Source organism: Bos grunniens, chromosome 3 (genome assembly GCF_055505025.1).
Source record: "Bos grunniens cultivar Pamir isolate PY7600 chromosome 3, Bosgru_T2T1.0, whole genome shotgun sequence".
Classification (NCBI taxonomy): Eukaryota; Metazoa; Chordata; class Mammalia; order Artiodactyla; family Bovidae; genus Bos; species Bos grunniens.
The window spans coordinates 76886248-76901224 of record NC_141167.1 but is presented as its reverse complement, the minus strand read 5'-3'; the positions used below and the strand labels follow the sequence as shown (position 1 = coordinate 76901224).

The 14977-nt window shown below is 38.6% G+C and overlaps 1 protein-coding gene and 1 pseudogene across 3 annotated transcripts in view; one reads left to right on the top strand and one right to left on the bottom strand.

The window, feature by feature from the left end:
- Positions 1-323: 323 nt before the first annotated feature.
- The window catches only part of SNX7 (sorting nexin 7), a 163999-nt gene continuing 149345 nt past the window's right edge, over positions 324-14977 (bottom strand). For all 3 annotated transcript variants that reach the window (XM_086391372.1, XM_086391377.1, XM_086391375.1), the window contains one exon: positions 324-835. In XM_086391372.1, coding sequence (XP_086247498.1) covers positions 809-835 — 27 coding nt within the window. In that variant the 3' untranslated portion in view covers positions 324-808. The remainder of the gene's footprint in view (positions 836-14977) is intronic.
- On the top strand, positions 11738-12609 carry LOC147375873 (CBY1-interacting BAR domain-containing protein 1 pseudogene; annotated as a pseudogene).

The window sequence follows — 14977 nt, the reverse complement described above, 5'->3', positions numbered from 1 at the left end:
ACATCTGGTATACACCAGGGTACTTTAGCAACTGGGGAAGAACATCAAGCAGATTAAAATGATAAAATTACCCCCAAATTAGTTTGGCAGATGTGGAGCAGAGACACCAGGAGTTTTGTTTTTCAGCTTCTTCTTTGCATCCCATCACAATAAATATCAGTGCTTGTTATCCCAGTTAATTATACAGTTCTCCGGCACCAAGGAAACTCCATTTTCCTTTCTTTTCTGACACACAGCTTTTAGACACATCCCTTCTAATGACCTGCTTCCTCCTCTTTTAAGAACAGTGCAGCAGCCATCCAGCTAGCAATTCAAAACTGAAAGCTACTCCATCCTCCAACCTTTATTTTTTTTTTTTAGGGTTAATTTTTAAGGCATACCCTAATTACAGGAATTTTCAGTCTTTAAAAAGCAGCTATTTTCAGACCTGTTTACAAGACCATGATCTGAAACATCAGTCAAAAACAGCTTGAACTGATTGCATCCTTCTCTGGAACAGAACATGTAGCAGTAGAATGTCCATTTGTAGCTGGTTCATCTGCCCTGTAATTAAGGTTGCTTTGCAGCCCTGCTCCAAACGTATTTCTGCAAGGGAACAGCTGAGATTGCCCTAGATAAGATGTCAGAAAATGTGCTATCCAAATTCATTGGTTAACATTCTTGGAGCCAATTTAGTGCTGAATTTAAATCACCAGCAAAGTTGGTGATAGAGCAACATATATCCACAGAAGCTCTTGTAAAGTCAGTAATGATGGCCTTGTAAAGTCAAAATGCAGCACCACTTGAAAATATTCTTCATAAGACCCATTCAAAGCTCAGTGAAGGAAACATCTTGCTGTTGAATAAAAAATAAAGAGACTCATTATGCACATCAACTCAGTTTTATGCACTTAAAAGCTATAGAAACCAACCTTTCCAAATCATAAGTGATTTTTAACGGTGAGTTCATTCTTATGCTATTATTCACACAGATGGATGATGTCTTTTGCATTTTAAAAATGAGAAACCAACTTTGGGGATCAGGTGAGTCAAGGATAAGAATAGGCCCAAAGACTTCAAGGCCTCCTCTCAGAGTGAAGAGAGAAACTCTAAAAACGAGAACATCAATATCAGGGGCAAACCTTGAAAACATGTCTTTATTTTTCCTTCCTAAAGCAGGTTTTATGAAAACAAAAACAGTAAGTGTTCTCAGAGGCTGGTATATTTATCTTATGCAAACCACATATGGCTAATATGTTTTCAAGCTCATTTCTCCCCAAAGTATAATTATTAAACAGACCAAAACATTCCTCAAAGAATATAGACTATAAAAGACTGATATTTGCTAGAATTTACTATCTGCAAAACACTGTTTTGCTCTGAGGTGCATAGTGGTGCAGAAAATTTGGCACCAACCACCTGCCCCTCTCTGTCTACTCTTGGAAAATTCTCTCTCTTAAAATGTGGCATCTCTGCTTTCCTCCAGCTGATAGCTTTACACTATCACAGGGTCTCACAGCCTTGGTATTTGGAGTCATGTGTTCAAGTAGCTTAGTGTTCTGAGGGAGAGGCAGGTGAAATAGATCAATCTCATGCTAGTACTCAGGGACACGTCTCTTGTGCTCACACACACACACACACACACACACACACAAGATTTTATGGCATCAGTCCAAAAGCCATCTCTTAGGATAGTCAAAAAATTAGCTTTCCCTGTTAGCTCCCTCTCTTGAAAAATACATTAAGAATCTAGCCCCATCCAAAAATCCTCTTTGTTTTTTCTCAAATGCAGAACCTGTGAATGAGCATGATTTTAAGTCAATACGGCATACATAATTTATAAAGAGAATTTTTTTTAAAAATCGCATTTCTAAACACGGTTGTTAAGGTTACAGCAAGTAATAAAAAATGCAGAGAGCATCTTGCTGGAGAGACAGGAGGTGGGAACCCCCTACTGGCTTAGCCAGAGGAAAACGACCCCACAGGTTCACCCAGCAACAGCTGTGGGATCCAGATTACAAATTTCTCTCAAGGCAGTATGAACATGAGCGTGAAATAGTCATCTCTTCTTCCAAAACAAATTTGCCAGGGCGTTGCTGTCTCAATATTTCTGTAAACTAAAATGCACCACTTTCGGAGTGGAGTGAGTTGAATCCTAAATTCTTAGGAAATAAAGCGCACAATACTCAAGAGGACACATACGGAAATATTTTTTTTTTGGAATCTCAAAATCAGTTGGCGGTTGGTAGCAAGGCTGAACAAAGACACAGTCAAAGATTCTATCACTATTTTAGGTCCTTGAATCTCAGAAAGTGAACATATTTGTAGCTGGATTAATACTTATCTTTTGGGAACCATCTCCAGCACAATGCAAGCACATTATTACATAATTTAGAAGAATATCATATGTGTTGGCTTATAAATATCACAGCAGAATTGGGCGAAGACATCCAGACTAAACTATTTAAAATCCAAGCTCACAGTGGCTGGAAAATGCCTAATGTAGATGGAAGGTAAAACTCTGAATTGCTGGCCTCATCTGAGATTGTAATAAAAGTGAATGGCGAGTTTGAATTATCTAGCTTTATATTCTAATTTTAGCTCAACAAGCATTGAGCATATTCTATATTTTTAATGTTATACCAAGTCCCAGAAATACAAAGATGAAAGACACGTACTCTGCCCTGCCCCTGGGAAGCACACTGTATAATGGAAAACACATGTGCAATAGAGTTACTGTGACTCTAACCAAAAAGTCTGCCTACAGGAAGGGCTTCTAGGCTGTAGGTAAAGGCATTTAGCTTGTTTGTGCATTAGCCACATTTTTATAACCATAAACAAATAATTATCCTAGCTGTCATTTCTGCATTAACAGTTTATAGCATTTTATTAACAATGTACTTTAACATGAACTATTTGATGTATCCTTCACAAGAGTTCTATCAAATAAGCAGGTAAGGAGAAAACTGAAACATCAATATATCTCAGATTTGGAAGCCATATTAAATAGCTTTAAAGCCCATCTGTGGGTAGTGAACACACGTGTGGTATTACATTAAAAAGGATTCCGAGCTCCTCTTAGGTTTAATGGGGAAAAGCTCACAATTGATTGAGAATGTCTGTTAGGGCTGATAGGGGATGGAGTGGCAGAACCAGTGTCTGTATTTATGAATCATTTTCTATCTTATTCACAGCTGCTTTTAGAAGACTAATGGTAGTAACGACCCCTTAGCAGTTTCCTGCTGAATTCTGAATACTGAAGACTAGATGGCCGTATGTCCCTCCGTCCAGATAATTCCAGGCCTTCACTACAGTCCAGAATAGAATAAGTTCCAGTATTTTTGCTTAGCTCCATTATGTGTGTGTGTGCTAAGTCGCTTCACTCCGGTCCAACTCTTTGAGACCCTGTGGACTGTAGCCCGCCAGGCTCCTCTGTCCATGGGATTTCCAGGCAAGAATACAATACTGGAGTGGGTTGTGATGCCCATCTCCAGGGGATCTTCCCGATCCAGAGATTGAACCTAATCTTTTATGTCTCCTGAATTGGCAGGTGGATTCTCTACCACTAGCACCACCTGGGAAGCCCAGCTCCATTATTCCCTTCTCTAAATAATCAGACATTATTCACAAAGTCCATTGTTATCAAAATTCTCTGAGCATTTCAAAGTGAACGATCCATTTTTAAGCATTTTCAAATGTTTCACAATAGTGAACCAAATAACCCTCAACGTACATTTTAATATTTGTCTTTTCATTGACATCAATATAACATTATTACTGATACTGTGCTTATTCAGCCAGGATTTTAATTTGCCTCTGACTGCTCTTTTTCTTTTTTTTTGTCCTTTACTATATGGTTCATTCTTGCCTACCCAACACCACTAATGACTTTGCAAATATTTCCAACAGCACACTTTCCAATAAAATGTGTTTATAATAAAATCTGAATTCTGTGGAAGTAAGTTTATATACACATTGAAAAAATAAAAATACATCATTTTAATTTTATGAAATTCTCTAATTTTTGAAGTTTATATGGATTTTTTTTTTTTTTTTGCATACTAACACTGAGCTCAAAAACTGTCATCTTGGTATCATTTCTATGAACATTAAAATCAGCAAGGTAGACATTAAGTCAGGCTTCCTTAGTGGTGCAGAAGTAAAGAGCCTGCCTGCCAATGTAGGAGATGAGGGTTCGATCCCTGGGTCAGGAAGATTGGAGAAGGAAATGGCAACCCACTTCAGTATTCTTCCCTGGGAAACCCCATGGTCAGAGGAGCCTGGCAGGCTACAGTCCATGGGATCACAGCAACAACAACAATAAAAACAAAACCGCAGCCATACTGAGAAGTAATTTTTATTTAGCATATGAATCTATGATTCTAGTTACACTGATGCTAATGGGGACTACTAGGGAAACCCACTCCAGTGCTCTTGCCTGGAAAATCCCATGGACGGAGGAGCCTGGTGGGCTGCAGCCCAAGGGGTCACTGAGAGTCGGACACGACCAAGTGACTTCCTACTTTCACTTTCCACTTTCATGCATTGGAGAAGGAAATGGGTTCTTGCCTGGAGAATCCCAGGGACGGGGGAGCCTGGTAGGCTGCCATCTATGGGGTCGTACAGAGTTAGACACGACTGAAGCGACTTAGCAGCAGCAGCAGCAGCAGGGAAACACCCAAACAGAGAGCATAGAATTCCTGCAGAAGAAAAGATATACAGCACACTCCACCATTCTTCTTCCAATACCATATTTGGTATTTTTAAAATACTGTTTAAGAGATTTCAAATTCAAATTTAAACTTGTTACTTTGAAACTCCTATGGTCATCTCTTCTTCCTTTAGCTTCTGTAGGACTTGACTGCATTCAGGCCCTTATCCTCTACTATATGGTATCTTGCATGGTAAATGCTCAGTAGATAATAATGAATTCTTGAACCAGAAAGAGGAATTTTTAGATTATGGATGTGCTTAAGAAGAGAATGCCATTTCAGAGAATTTTCCCCAAGAAAACAGTTATATGCAAAATGTGAATGATGCAATGTTATCTATAGTAGTAAACCATTTAAAACTACATAAATGTCTAAACACTGGAGATAGGTGAAAAATCATGGTATATCTAAATTACTGAATTTATGACAGCCATTAAAATGTTTAGTATAAAAAATGTCATTTCATATCAAGTGAAAAAAGCCAGTTATATAATTTTATAGAGCATTCTTATATAAATATGATTTTTCATAAAATAGCACTTATAACTATATAGTGTACTTAAAATTCGGGGGAGGGGTATTTTGTAAAATTTTCTATAAGAAATATGAATTTTTTTTTTAATGACAAAAATGTTTCCACAAAAAGTTTTAAACTTCCCAAAGAACAGTTTCTCTGGCAAGTAGCATGGAATAAATTATTCCAGTGCTGAAGAGTTAGCTGCATAATGAAATTTGATTGGTGAGTCATCACAGAGGACGCTTTTCTTCCTTTGGCTTCCAGGGCTAAGACCAGGAGAGGCCAGATACGTTATGCCAGTAACATAAAAAAATAGCAGCTCCAATAGAAACATTCCATTGAAGAAGTTTCCAAGATGATTAAAATGTGTATGCATGTGTGATAAGTGGGTTCAGTCACGTCCGACTCTGTGTGACCCTCTGGACTGTGGCCTGCCAGGCTCCTCTGTCCATGACATTCTCCAGGCAAGAATGCTGGAGTGGGTTGCCATATCCTTTTCAGGGGATCTTCCCCATCCAGGGATTGAACCTGTGTCTCTTACATTTCCTACATTGGTACCACTAGTGCCACCCGGGAAGGCCCTAAAATGTATATATAGAAAGATATTTAACCAATCATCTGTAACATTGAATAAGACAATAGCAATGTTAGGGCTTTGCAGATGGCTCAGTGGTGAAGTATCTGCCTGCCAATGCAGTAGACACGGGAGACGTGGGTTTGATCCCTAGGTCAGGAAGATCCCCTGGAGTAGGAAATGGCAACCCACTCCAGTATTCTCGCCTGGAAAATTTCACGGGCAGAGGAGTCTGGCAGGCTATAGTCCATGGGGTCACAAAGAGTCGGAGAAGACTGAGCACCCACACAAAAATGTCAAAGGAAAACACATATCTTTTATTTTGCCACTGTTACCACTTACAGTTTGCCATCCAAGACAGCACATTCTAAGAGTGTTAACAGGGGTAGTGAGGGATAGAAAAGCTAGGTATTCCTAAGTATACTTATTTTTTTAACTTCTTTATTGATGTTATATTAGCATACAGCAAACACCACATATTTTAAGTGTACAGTTTGATGAATTTTGACGTATGTTTACACCCATGAAACCATTAATATGATCAAAGTAATGAACATGTCCATCATTCCCAAAGCTTTCCTTATGTTTTTATTAATGCTCTCTCCAACCTCTCCTCACTCCACCCACATACCCTGTCCCCAAAGCAATTTGTCACTTTAGATTACAGACTAATTTGTCACTCTGGATTCATTTGCACTTCCTAGAATTTTATATAAATAGAATTATGTTGAGTATACTCTATTTTTACTTGCTTCATTCACTCAGCATAATTATTTGGAGATTAATTCATGGTGTAGAATATACCAACAGTTCATTCATTTTTATTGCTGAGCAGAATTCCATTATATAAATTTTTGCATAGAATAATTATATTAATGTTATACACATTGTAAAATTATATTAATTTTTATAAATATTTATTATATAAAATAATATGTATATAAAATTATATGGCAAACATATAAAATACAAGTTTATCTGTTCACTTGTTTGATTTGTTTAGAGATTTTGGCAATTAAACATAAAGCTTTTTTGAACAGTACTTTTACAAGTCTTTGTGTGGAAAGACTTTTATTGCCCTTTAATGAATACTTTGGAGTGTACTATCTGGATCACATGGCAGAGGTGGGTGTAATTTTTTAAGAAACTGCCAAACTCTCGAAGTAATTGTACTATTTTATATCCTCTTCAGCATTATACGGGGACTTCCCACGTGGTGCTAGTGGTAAAGAATCTGCTTGCCAATGCAGGAGACACAAGAGACACGGGTTTTATCCCTGGTCCAGAAGATCCCGTGGAGCAGGATATGGCAACCCACTCCAGTATTCTGGCCTGGAAAATCCCAAGGATAGAGTAGTCTGGTGGGCTACAGTCCATGGAGTTGCAAGGAGTTGGACACAACTGAGCACTCGGCATTATATAAGAGTTCTAGCTACTCTACATTCACTTGGAATGTTCATTCTTTATAAATTTAGCCATCCTCATAGATATGTGGTGGTTCCTCATTGCAATTTTAATTTGCATTTCTTTAATGATGAATTGTGCTGTGTGTTGCTTCATTTGCTTATTTGCCTCAATAGTATATCTGTTTTGGTCTATTCAAACCTTCTGCCCATTTTTTAAAAATAAGTTATCTTTTTTATTGAGTTTCAGAGGTTTTTATATATTCTGAATATAAATATGAATCATATTTTAGATCATATGAATGATTTAAAAATTTTCTCTTTACCATTAGTTTTCAACAAATGCATCATTAGACAAGCTGTAGTTTTATTCTTGTTTCTTGTACTTGGGATTCATTGATATTATTGATCTGTGGAATCATAGACTTCACTGAATTTGGAATTTTTCAGCCTTTATTTCTTCAAATATTTTTTTAGTCCTTGTCTTCTGTGAGCACTCCATTAAATGTATTAGCCACATAACATTGTTCTACATCTCACTGATTCTCTATCCATTTTAAAAAATTCTCCTTTATTTCTGTTTCTGCTTTATTTCTGTAAATAGACATATTCCCAAGTCTTCATGCTTGCAAATTTTTACATCTGGGATGTTGCTTTTTCACAAACCCCATCCAGTGTGTTATTCTTATCCAACATTTTAACTTATAGAAATGAAATTTTTCTTTTTAATATCTTCTACTTCTATACTTTTTGAACATATAGAATAGGGTTTTGAGAACTATTTAAATGTTTTTATTTGCTAATTATAACATTTATAACATCAGACTTTTAACTGATTGATTTTTTCCCTCTCATTATGAGTCATATTTTTCTATTATTTTGTTCAATCATTTTTTATTGAATTCCAACATTGTGAGCATCACTTTGATAGATGCTGGATATTTTTGTATTGTCGTAAATATTCTTGAGCTTTGTTCTGGGTCACAATTAATTTACTTGGGTACTGTTTGTTCTTTTAAGATTTGTTAGGTGAAGCTGGAGAAGTGTTTTAGATCAATGATATCCTATAATTGATGAAGACACCAGTGAGCCCACCATGATGCCCTACGAATCGGGAGGTTTTTCAGTCTGGAGAGAAGAAAGGCTATAATCAGCCCTATATCCCTGCCAGGGACTGTCATCTTTAACCCATTCAGGTGATTCTTTCCATGGCCTTGGGTAGTTTCCTCACCCCTGTTCACTCATCACCACTCTGCTAAAGAAACAAAGAGATGGGCTCAGATCTCCGGGTTCTCTTTCTGTGCAGCTCTCTCCTCTGCAGCCCTTTGGGTAGGTAAACTCTGGGCAGCTGTTTTTCCTCAAACTCCCAGCTTTGTCTCTTCAACTCAGGATGTTGGCCAGACTCTGTCTTCATATTCTATGGCCTGGAAGCCCTCTCAACATAGAAATATAGGGAAATTCATAGAGCATACCACATTTCTCCCCACTTTTCAGGCATCACTGTCCTCCATTCCCTGATAGTAATACCTTGAAAACCCTTATTCCATATATACTGTCTATTTTTTTTCAGGTTCAGTGATAATTCTGTTCCCAGAAATTACATCTTAGTTGGAAATCAGATCAGATCAGTCAGATCAGTCGCTCAGTCGTGTCCGACTCTTTGCAACACGCCAGGCCTCCCTGTCCATCACCAACTCCCAGAGTTCACTCAGACTCACGTCCATTGAGTCAGTGATGCCATCCAGCCATCTCATCCTTTGCCGTCCCCTTCTCCTCTTGCCCCCAATCCCTCCCAGCATCAGAGTCTTTTCCAATGAGTCAACTCTTCGCATGAGGTGGCCAAAGTACTGGAGTTTCAGCTTTAGCATCATTCCTTCCAAAGAAATCCCAGGGCTGATCTCCTTCAGAATGAACTGGTTGGATCTCCTTGCAGTCCAAGGGACTCTCAAGAGTCTTCTCCAACACCACAGTTCAAAAGCATCAATTCTTCGGTGCTCAGCCTTCTTCACAGTCCAACTCTCACATCCATACATGACCACAGGAAAAACCATAGCCTTGACTAGACGAACCCTTGTTGGCAAAGTAATGTCTCTGCTTTTGAATATGCTATCTAGGTTGGTCATAACTTTCCTTCCAAGGAGTAAGCGTCTTTTAATTTCATGCCTGCCGTCACTATCTGTAGTGATTTTGGAGCCCAGAAAAACAAAGTCTGACACTGTTTCCCCATCTATTTCCCATGAAGTGATGGGACTGGATGCCATGATCTTCATTTTCTGAATGTTGAGCTTTAAGCCAACTTTTTCACTCTCCACTTTCACTTTCATCAAGAGACTTTTTAGTTCCTCTTCACTTTCTGCCATAAGAGTGGTGTCATCTGCATATCTGAGTTTATTGATATTTCTCCCGGCAATCTTGATTCCAGCTTGTGTTTCTTCCAGTCCAGCGTTTCTCATGATGTACTCTGCATATAAGTTAAATAAACAGGGTGACAATATATAGCCTTGACGAACTCCTATTCCTATTTGGAACCAGTCTGTTGTTCCATGTCCAGTTCTAACTGTTGTTTCCTGACCTGCATATGATTTCTCAAGATGCAGGTCAGGTGGTCTGGTATTCCCGTCTCTTTCAGAATTTTCCACAGTTTATTGTGATCCACACAGTCAAAGGCTTTGGCATAGTCAATAAAGCAGAAATAGATGTTTTTCTGGAACTCTCTTGCTTTTTCCATGATCCAGTGGATGTTGGCAATTTGATCTCTGGTTCCTCTGCCCTTTCTAAAACCAGCTTGAACATCAGGAAGTTCACGGTTCACATGTTGCTGAAGCCTGGCTTGGAGAATTTTGAGCATTTCTTTACTAGCGTGTGAGATGAGTGCAATTGTGTAGTAGTTTGAGCATTCTCTGGCATTGCCTTTCTTTGGGATTGGAATGAAAACTGAACTTTTCTAGTCCTGTGGCCACTGCTGAGTTTTCCAAATTTGCTGGCATATTGAGTGCAGCACTTTCACAGCATCATCTTTCAGGATTTGGAATAGCTCAACTGGAATTCCATCATCTCCACTAGCTTTGTTCATAGTGATGCTTTCTAAGGCCCTCTTGACTTCACATTCCAGGATGTCTGGCTTAGGTCAGTGATCACACCATCATGATTATCTGGGTCGTGAAGATCTTTTTTGTACAGTTCTTCTGTGTATTCTTGCCATCTCTTCTTAATATCTTCTGCTTCAGTTAGGTCCATACCATTTCTGTCCTTTATCGAGCCCATCTTTGCATGAAATGTTCCTTTGGTATCTCTGATTTTTCTTGAAGAGATCCCTAGTCTTTCCCATTCTGTTGTTTTCCTCTATTTCTTTGCACTGATCACTGAAGAAGCCTTTCTTATCTCTCCTTGCTATTCTTTGGAACTCTGCATTCAGATGTTTATATCTATCCTTTTCTCCTTTGCTTTTCACTTCTCTTCTTTTCACAGCTATTTGTAAGGCCTCCCCAGACAGCCATTTTGCTTTTTTGCATTTCTTTTCCATGGGGATGGTCTTGATCCCTGTCTCCTGCACAATGTCATGAACCTCATTCCATAGTTCATCAGGCACTCTATCTATCAGATCTAGGCCCTTAAATCTATTTCTGACTTCCACTGTATAATCATAAGGGATTTGATTTAGGTCGTACCTGAATGGTCTAGTGGTTTTCCCTACTTTCTTCAATTTAAGTCTGAATTTGGCAATAAGGAGTTCAATGTCTGAGCCACAGTCAGCTCCTGGTCTTGTTTTTGCTGACTGTATAGAGCATAGGGGACTGGAATGCAAAAGTAGGAAGTCAAGAAACACCTGGCATAACAAGCAAATTTGGCCTTGGAAGCAGGGCAAAGACTAATAGAATTTTGCTAAGAAAATGCACTGGTCATAACAAACACGCTCTTCCAACAACACAAGAGAAGACTCTATACATGGACATAGTTGGAAATGGCTATCCCTAAATGTATTCATTCTTACTTGGAGTGACAACCTATAAGCCTCAGCATTCTGAATAGTGAATAAGCAACCGTAACGTTCAGATGATCACATACAGTCACGGAGTCTCAACTATTCCTCTGTGAAATAACTCATACAAAAAGAAAAGAAAAACATAGATGGCTTTGACCTGAACTGTTGTTTAGTGGGTACTGTTTTCAGTAAATACTTTATACTTTATCTTTTTAAAATTAATACTTTTCATACTGTTCTTGAGTAGTGATATCTATTAAAGTACTGTGTATTAATTTTGGTTTTTACTGCCAAATTAGAGTCCTTTTCAATAGACTATTGGAGTAGGAAATGGCAACCCATTCCAGTATTCTGGCCTGGAAAATCCCATGGACAGAAGAGCCTAGTGGTCTGTCATCCATGGGATCACAAAAGTGGGACACAACTTAGTGACTAAACCAACCACAAAGATAAATTTAGAAATTCTTTATTTTACATCTGTTTTTTCTTAAAATTCAGGATGGGCCTGGGTGCCTTGGAGCCCCTGTCATCAGGCCACAGCCCAGAGTCCCCAGTCATGTGCGAGGCAAGATGTTGAGACTCAGCTTGGGAAACCAGGACGTTCAAACCCAACAATTACAAGATGCTGCCACAAATGTGCAAAAGCATCTTGGAGAGCTGTGCCAAATCTCTGCTGCTTACGTGCAGAAAACTGCCAGACTGTGACACAAAGCAGAACTCCTGGTGAATGACATCAATGTGTATGTCTCTACAGAGACCCCAAATTTAAAGAGGGTTCTGAAGAACTTTGCTGATGAGTTTGCCAGACTTCAGGATTATTGACAGGCAGAAGTTGAAAGATTTGAAGTCAAAGTATTAGCTGAACCTTTGAAAGCTTATGGAACCATTGTAAAAATAAAATAAAATGACTCAAAGCAATATTAACAGCAAGGAATCAAGAAGCTAAACAGTTAACTCACTTAGAAAGAACACATCAGAGAAACCCATCTGATTGACATGTTATTTCACAGGCAGAAACTGAATTATGAAGAGCTACCGTGGATGCTGTCTGAACAACTCTTCATCTGGAGGAAACTACTGACAATTTTCAAAAGCAGAAAATAAAGGATATAAAGACTATATTTTCAGAATCTATCACTATTGAAATGTTATTTCACAGTGAAGCTGTAGAGGTCTACACTGCTATCTACCAAAATAAACAAAAGACTAATGAAGACTTGGAGGTTTTCCGAAATTCTCTGTATCCACCAGATGATTTACCTTGTTTAGATATCGTAAGAGCAAATCAAAGGCATCTCTTCAGAAATCCTGTCAGCTAAATGTTTATCTGGAACAGGACAGCTATCTACCTATCGACTAAGAAATGATAGACAAGCAGAAGATGATTGATGAAGAGGAGGAAGACAGACATTACAGAAGAAAAAATTAAATTTCTTAAGTAAACTTTGCATTTCCATTTTCTATCTTAAATAACTGGGAAGCCAGATCTACTAAAACTGTAAAACTTTATACTGGTTTGATATGTTAAACCTCAAAATGAAATCCTACCGGAAATGGAGAAATTATTAAAGGAAATTTATGCTGACCAATGAAAATATAAATAAATAAAGAATAAAATTCAGGATGTTTCTATGTAAAGTTAACTTTAGAAGAATATACAGGCTAAAACAATAGGGATATTTTATAATAAAGAAAACATAATTTTTGTGTAGATAAAGCATACCAACTTACAGCACTTCATATCAAATGCTCAGACTGTACCTATAGGTAAAATCACTTTAACTGCTTTGCCTGGGTTGATTGCTTGGTTGCTTCAAACTCCCTAGCAATTCAGTTAAATTGGTTAGACCATTATATAATATGAAACTGACAGTTTGTTTCACTGAACTGACTCACAAAGTCAATCAAAAGTTGAACTGGTTTTATATGGAGTCACAGACAATCTGGGAATAATCTCATGTAGAGTGCTGTGGGGTTTGGAGAGCACTGAAAAAACACTTGTGAATCCCTTCTTTTCTTCTAATGTTTTTATCAAAGGATTTTGAAGATACAGTATTTAAGCTCCTTAGAGCTAAAGTGTCTTTGGTATTTGAAGAAATAATCTGTGATTGCAAATAGTCTATGAAATGTATTTTTGCATCACAATATCAAGTGAGGAATCACATTTAGAACTTAGAATAACAAACCCCCTGTTGGTATCATGAATAGAACACTCATATTAACTAAATAAAACAAACACCAGTAGGAAAGTGGTCTGCTGCTGTTGCTAAGTCGCTTAAGTCGTGTCTGACTCTGTGTGACCCCATAGACGGCAGCCCACCAGGCTCTTCTGTCCCTGGGATTCTCCAGGCAAGAATATTAGAGTGGGTTGCCATTTCCTTCTCCAATGTGTGCATGCATGCTAAGTCGCTTCAGCTGTGTCCGACCCTGTGCGACCCCATGGACAGCAGCACACCAGGCTACTCTGTCCACGGGATTCTCCAGGCAAGAATACTGGAGTGGGTTGCCATTTCCTTCTCCAATAGAAGAGTGGTCTGCTGCTGCTGCTGCTGCTAAGTCGCTTCAGTCGTGTCCGACTCTGTGCGACCCCATAGACGGCAGCCCACCAGGCTCCCCAGTCCATGGGATTCTCCAGGCAAGAACATTGGAGTGGGTTGTCATTTCCTTCTCCAAGTCATGAAAGTGAAAAGTGAAAGTGAATTCGCATACGACTGACTCTTAGTGACCCCATGAACTGCAGCCTGCCAGGCCCCTCCGTTCATGGGATTTTCCAGGCAAGAGTACTGGAGTGGGGTGCCATTGCCTTCTCCGAGGAAAGTGGTCTAATATTTACCAAAGGACCATGGCAAAGCTGGAGTAGAAATCTTGGGTGGCATTCAATAAATAGGTTAGTACATGTATGCTGGATTTACAAAGTATATCTTGGCACTCCTTGTCATTGAAAGGTCAGTAAGCACAACAGTACTAATAGGCCTGCTTCAAACTTCTTCCTAATAGCCAGAATTGAGGTTTTTTCTCAGAATGTCATTTTGTACATTAAGAGACTTTGAAAAAGACTAACTTGGAAGAACAGCACAGTTTCTCTGAAATCTTGTAGTTTTGAGTGGTATTGATAATTGTACCTTCCCTATCCCCATTTCCCTTCTAACTGCATTTTTTTTTTCATTAAGAAAAAACACAGGCTGAACTGAGTATTAGAAAGGAAGCAACATGGTCTAAGATGGGGGCTGGGTTAAAAGTAAGACAAAACTACTGGGTTGGTCAAAATGTTCATTTGGGTTTTTCCATAAGATCTTAAATTAAAACCCCAATGAATATTATTAAAACCCCAATGAATATTTTCAATTATTGAAAATATTCCAACCCAATACAATCTAAATACCATGTTTCATAGACTCACATAATTTAACATTCAGCTAACACATTGCCTAATTGTACATATGTTTTAGGAAGTGAAGAAACTTTACACAGCCACAAGATAAAAGCCTATCCAAGCACATCTATTGTAAGTTAGTTCTCAGTCCTACCTGGTAGATCACCAAATTCAGTTCAGTTCAGTCACTCAGTCATCTCCGACTCTTTGCAACCCCATGAACCGCAGCATGCCAGGCCTCCCTATCCATCACCAACTCCCGGAGTCCACCCAAACCCATGTCCTTGAGTCGGTGATGCCATCCAACCATCTTTCATCCCCTTGTCCTCCTGCCCTCAATCTTTCCCAGCATCAGAGTCTTTTCCAATGAGTCAGCTCTTCACATCAGGTGGCCAAAGTATGGAGTTTCAGCTTTAACATCAGACCTTCCAGTGAAC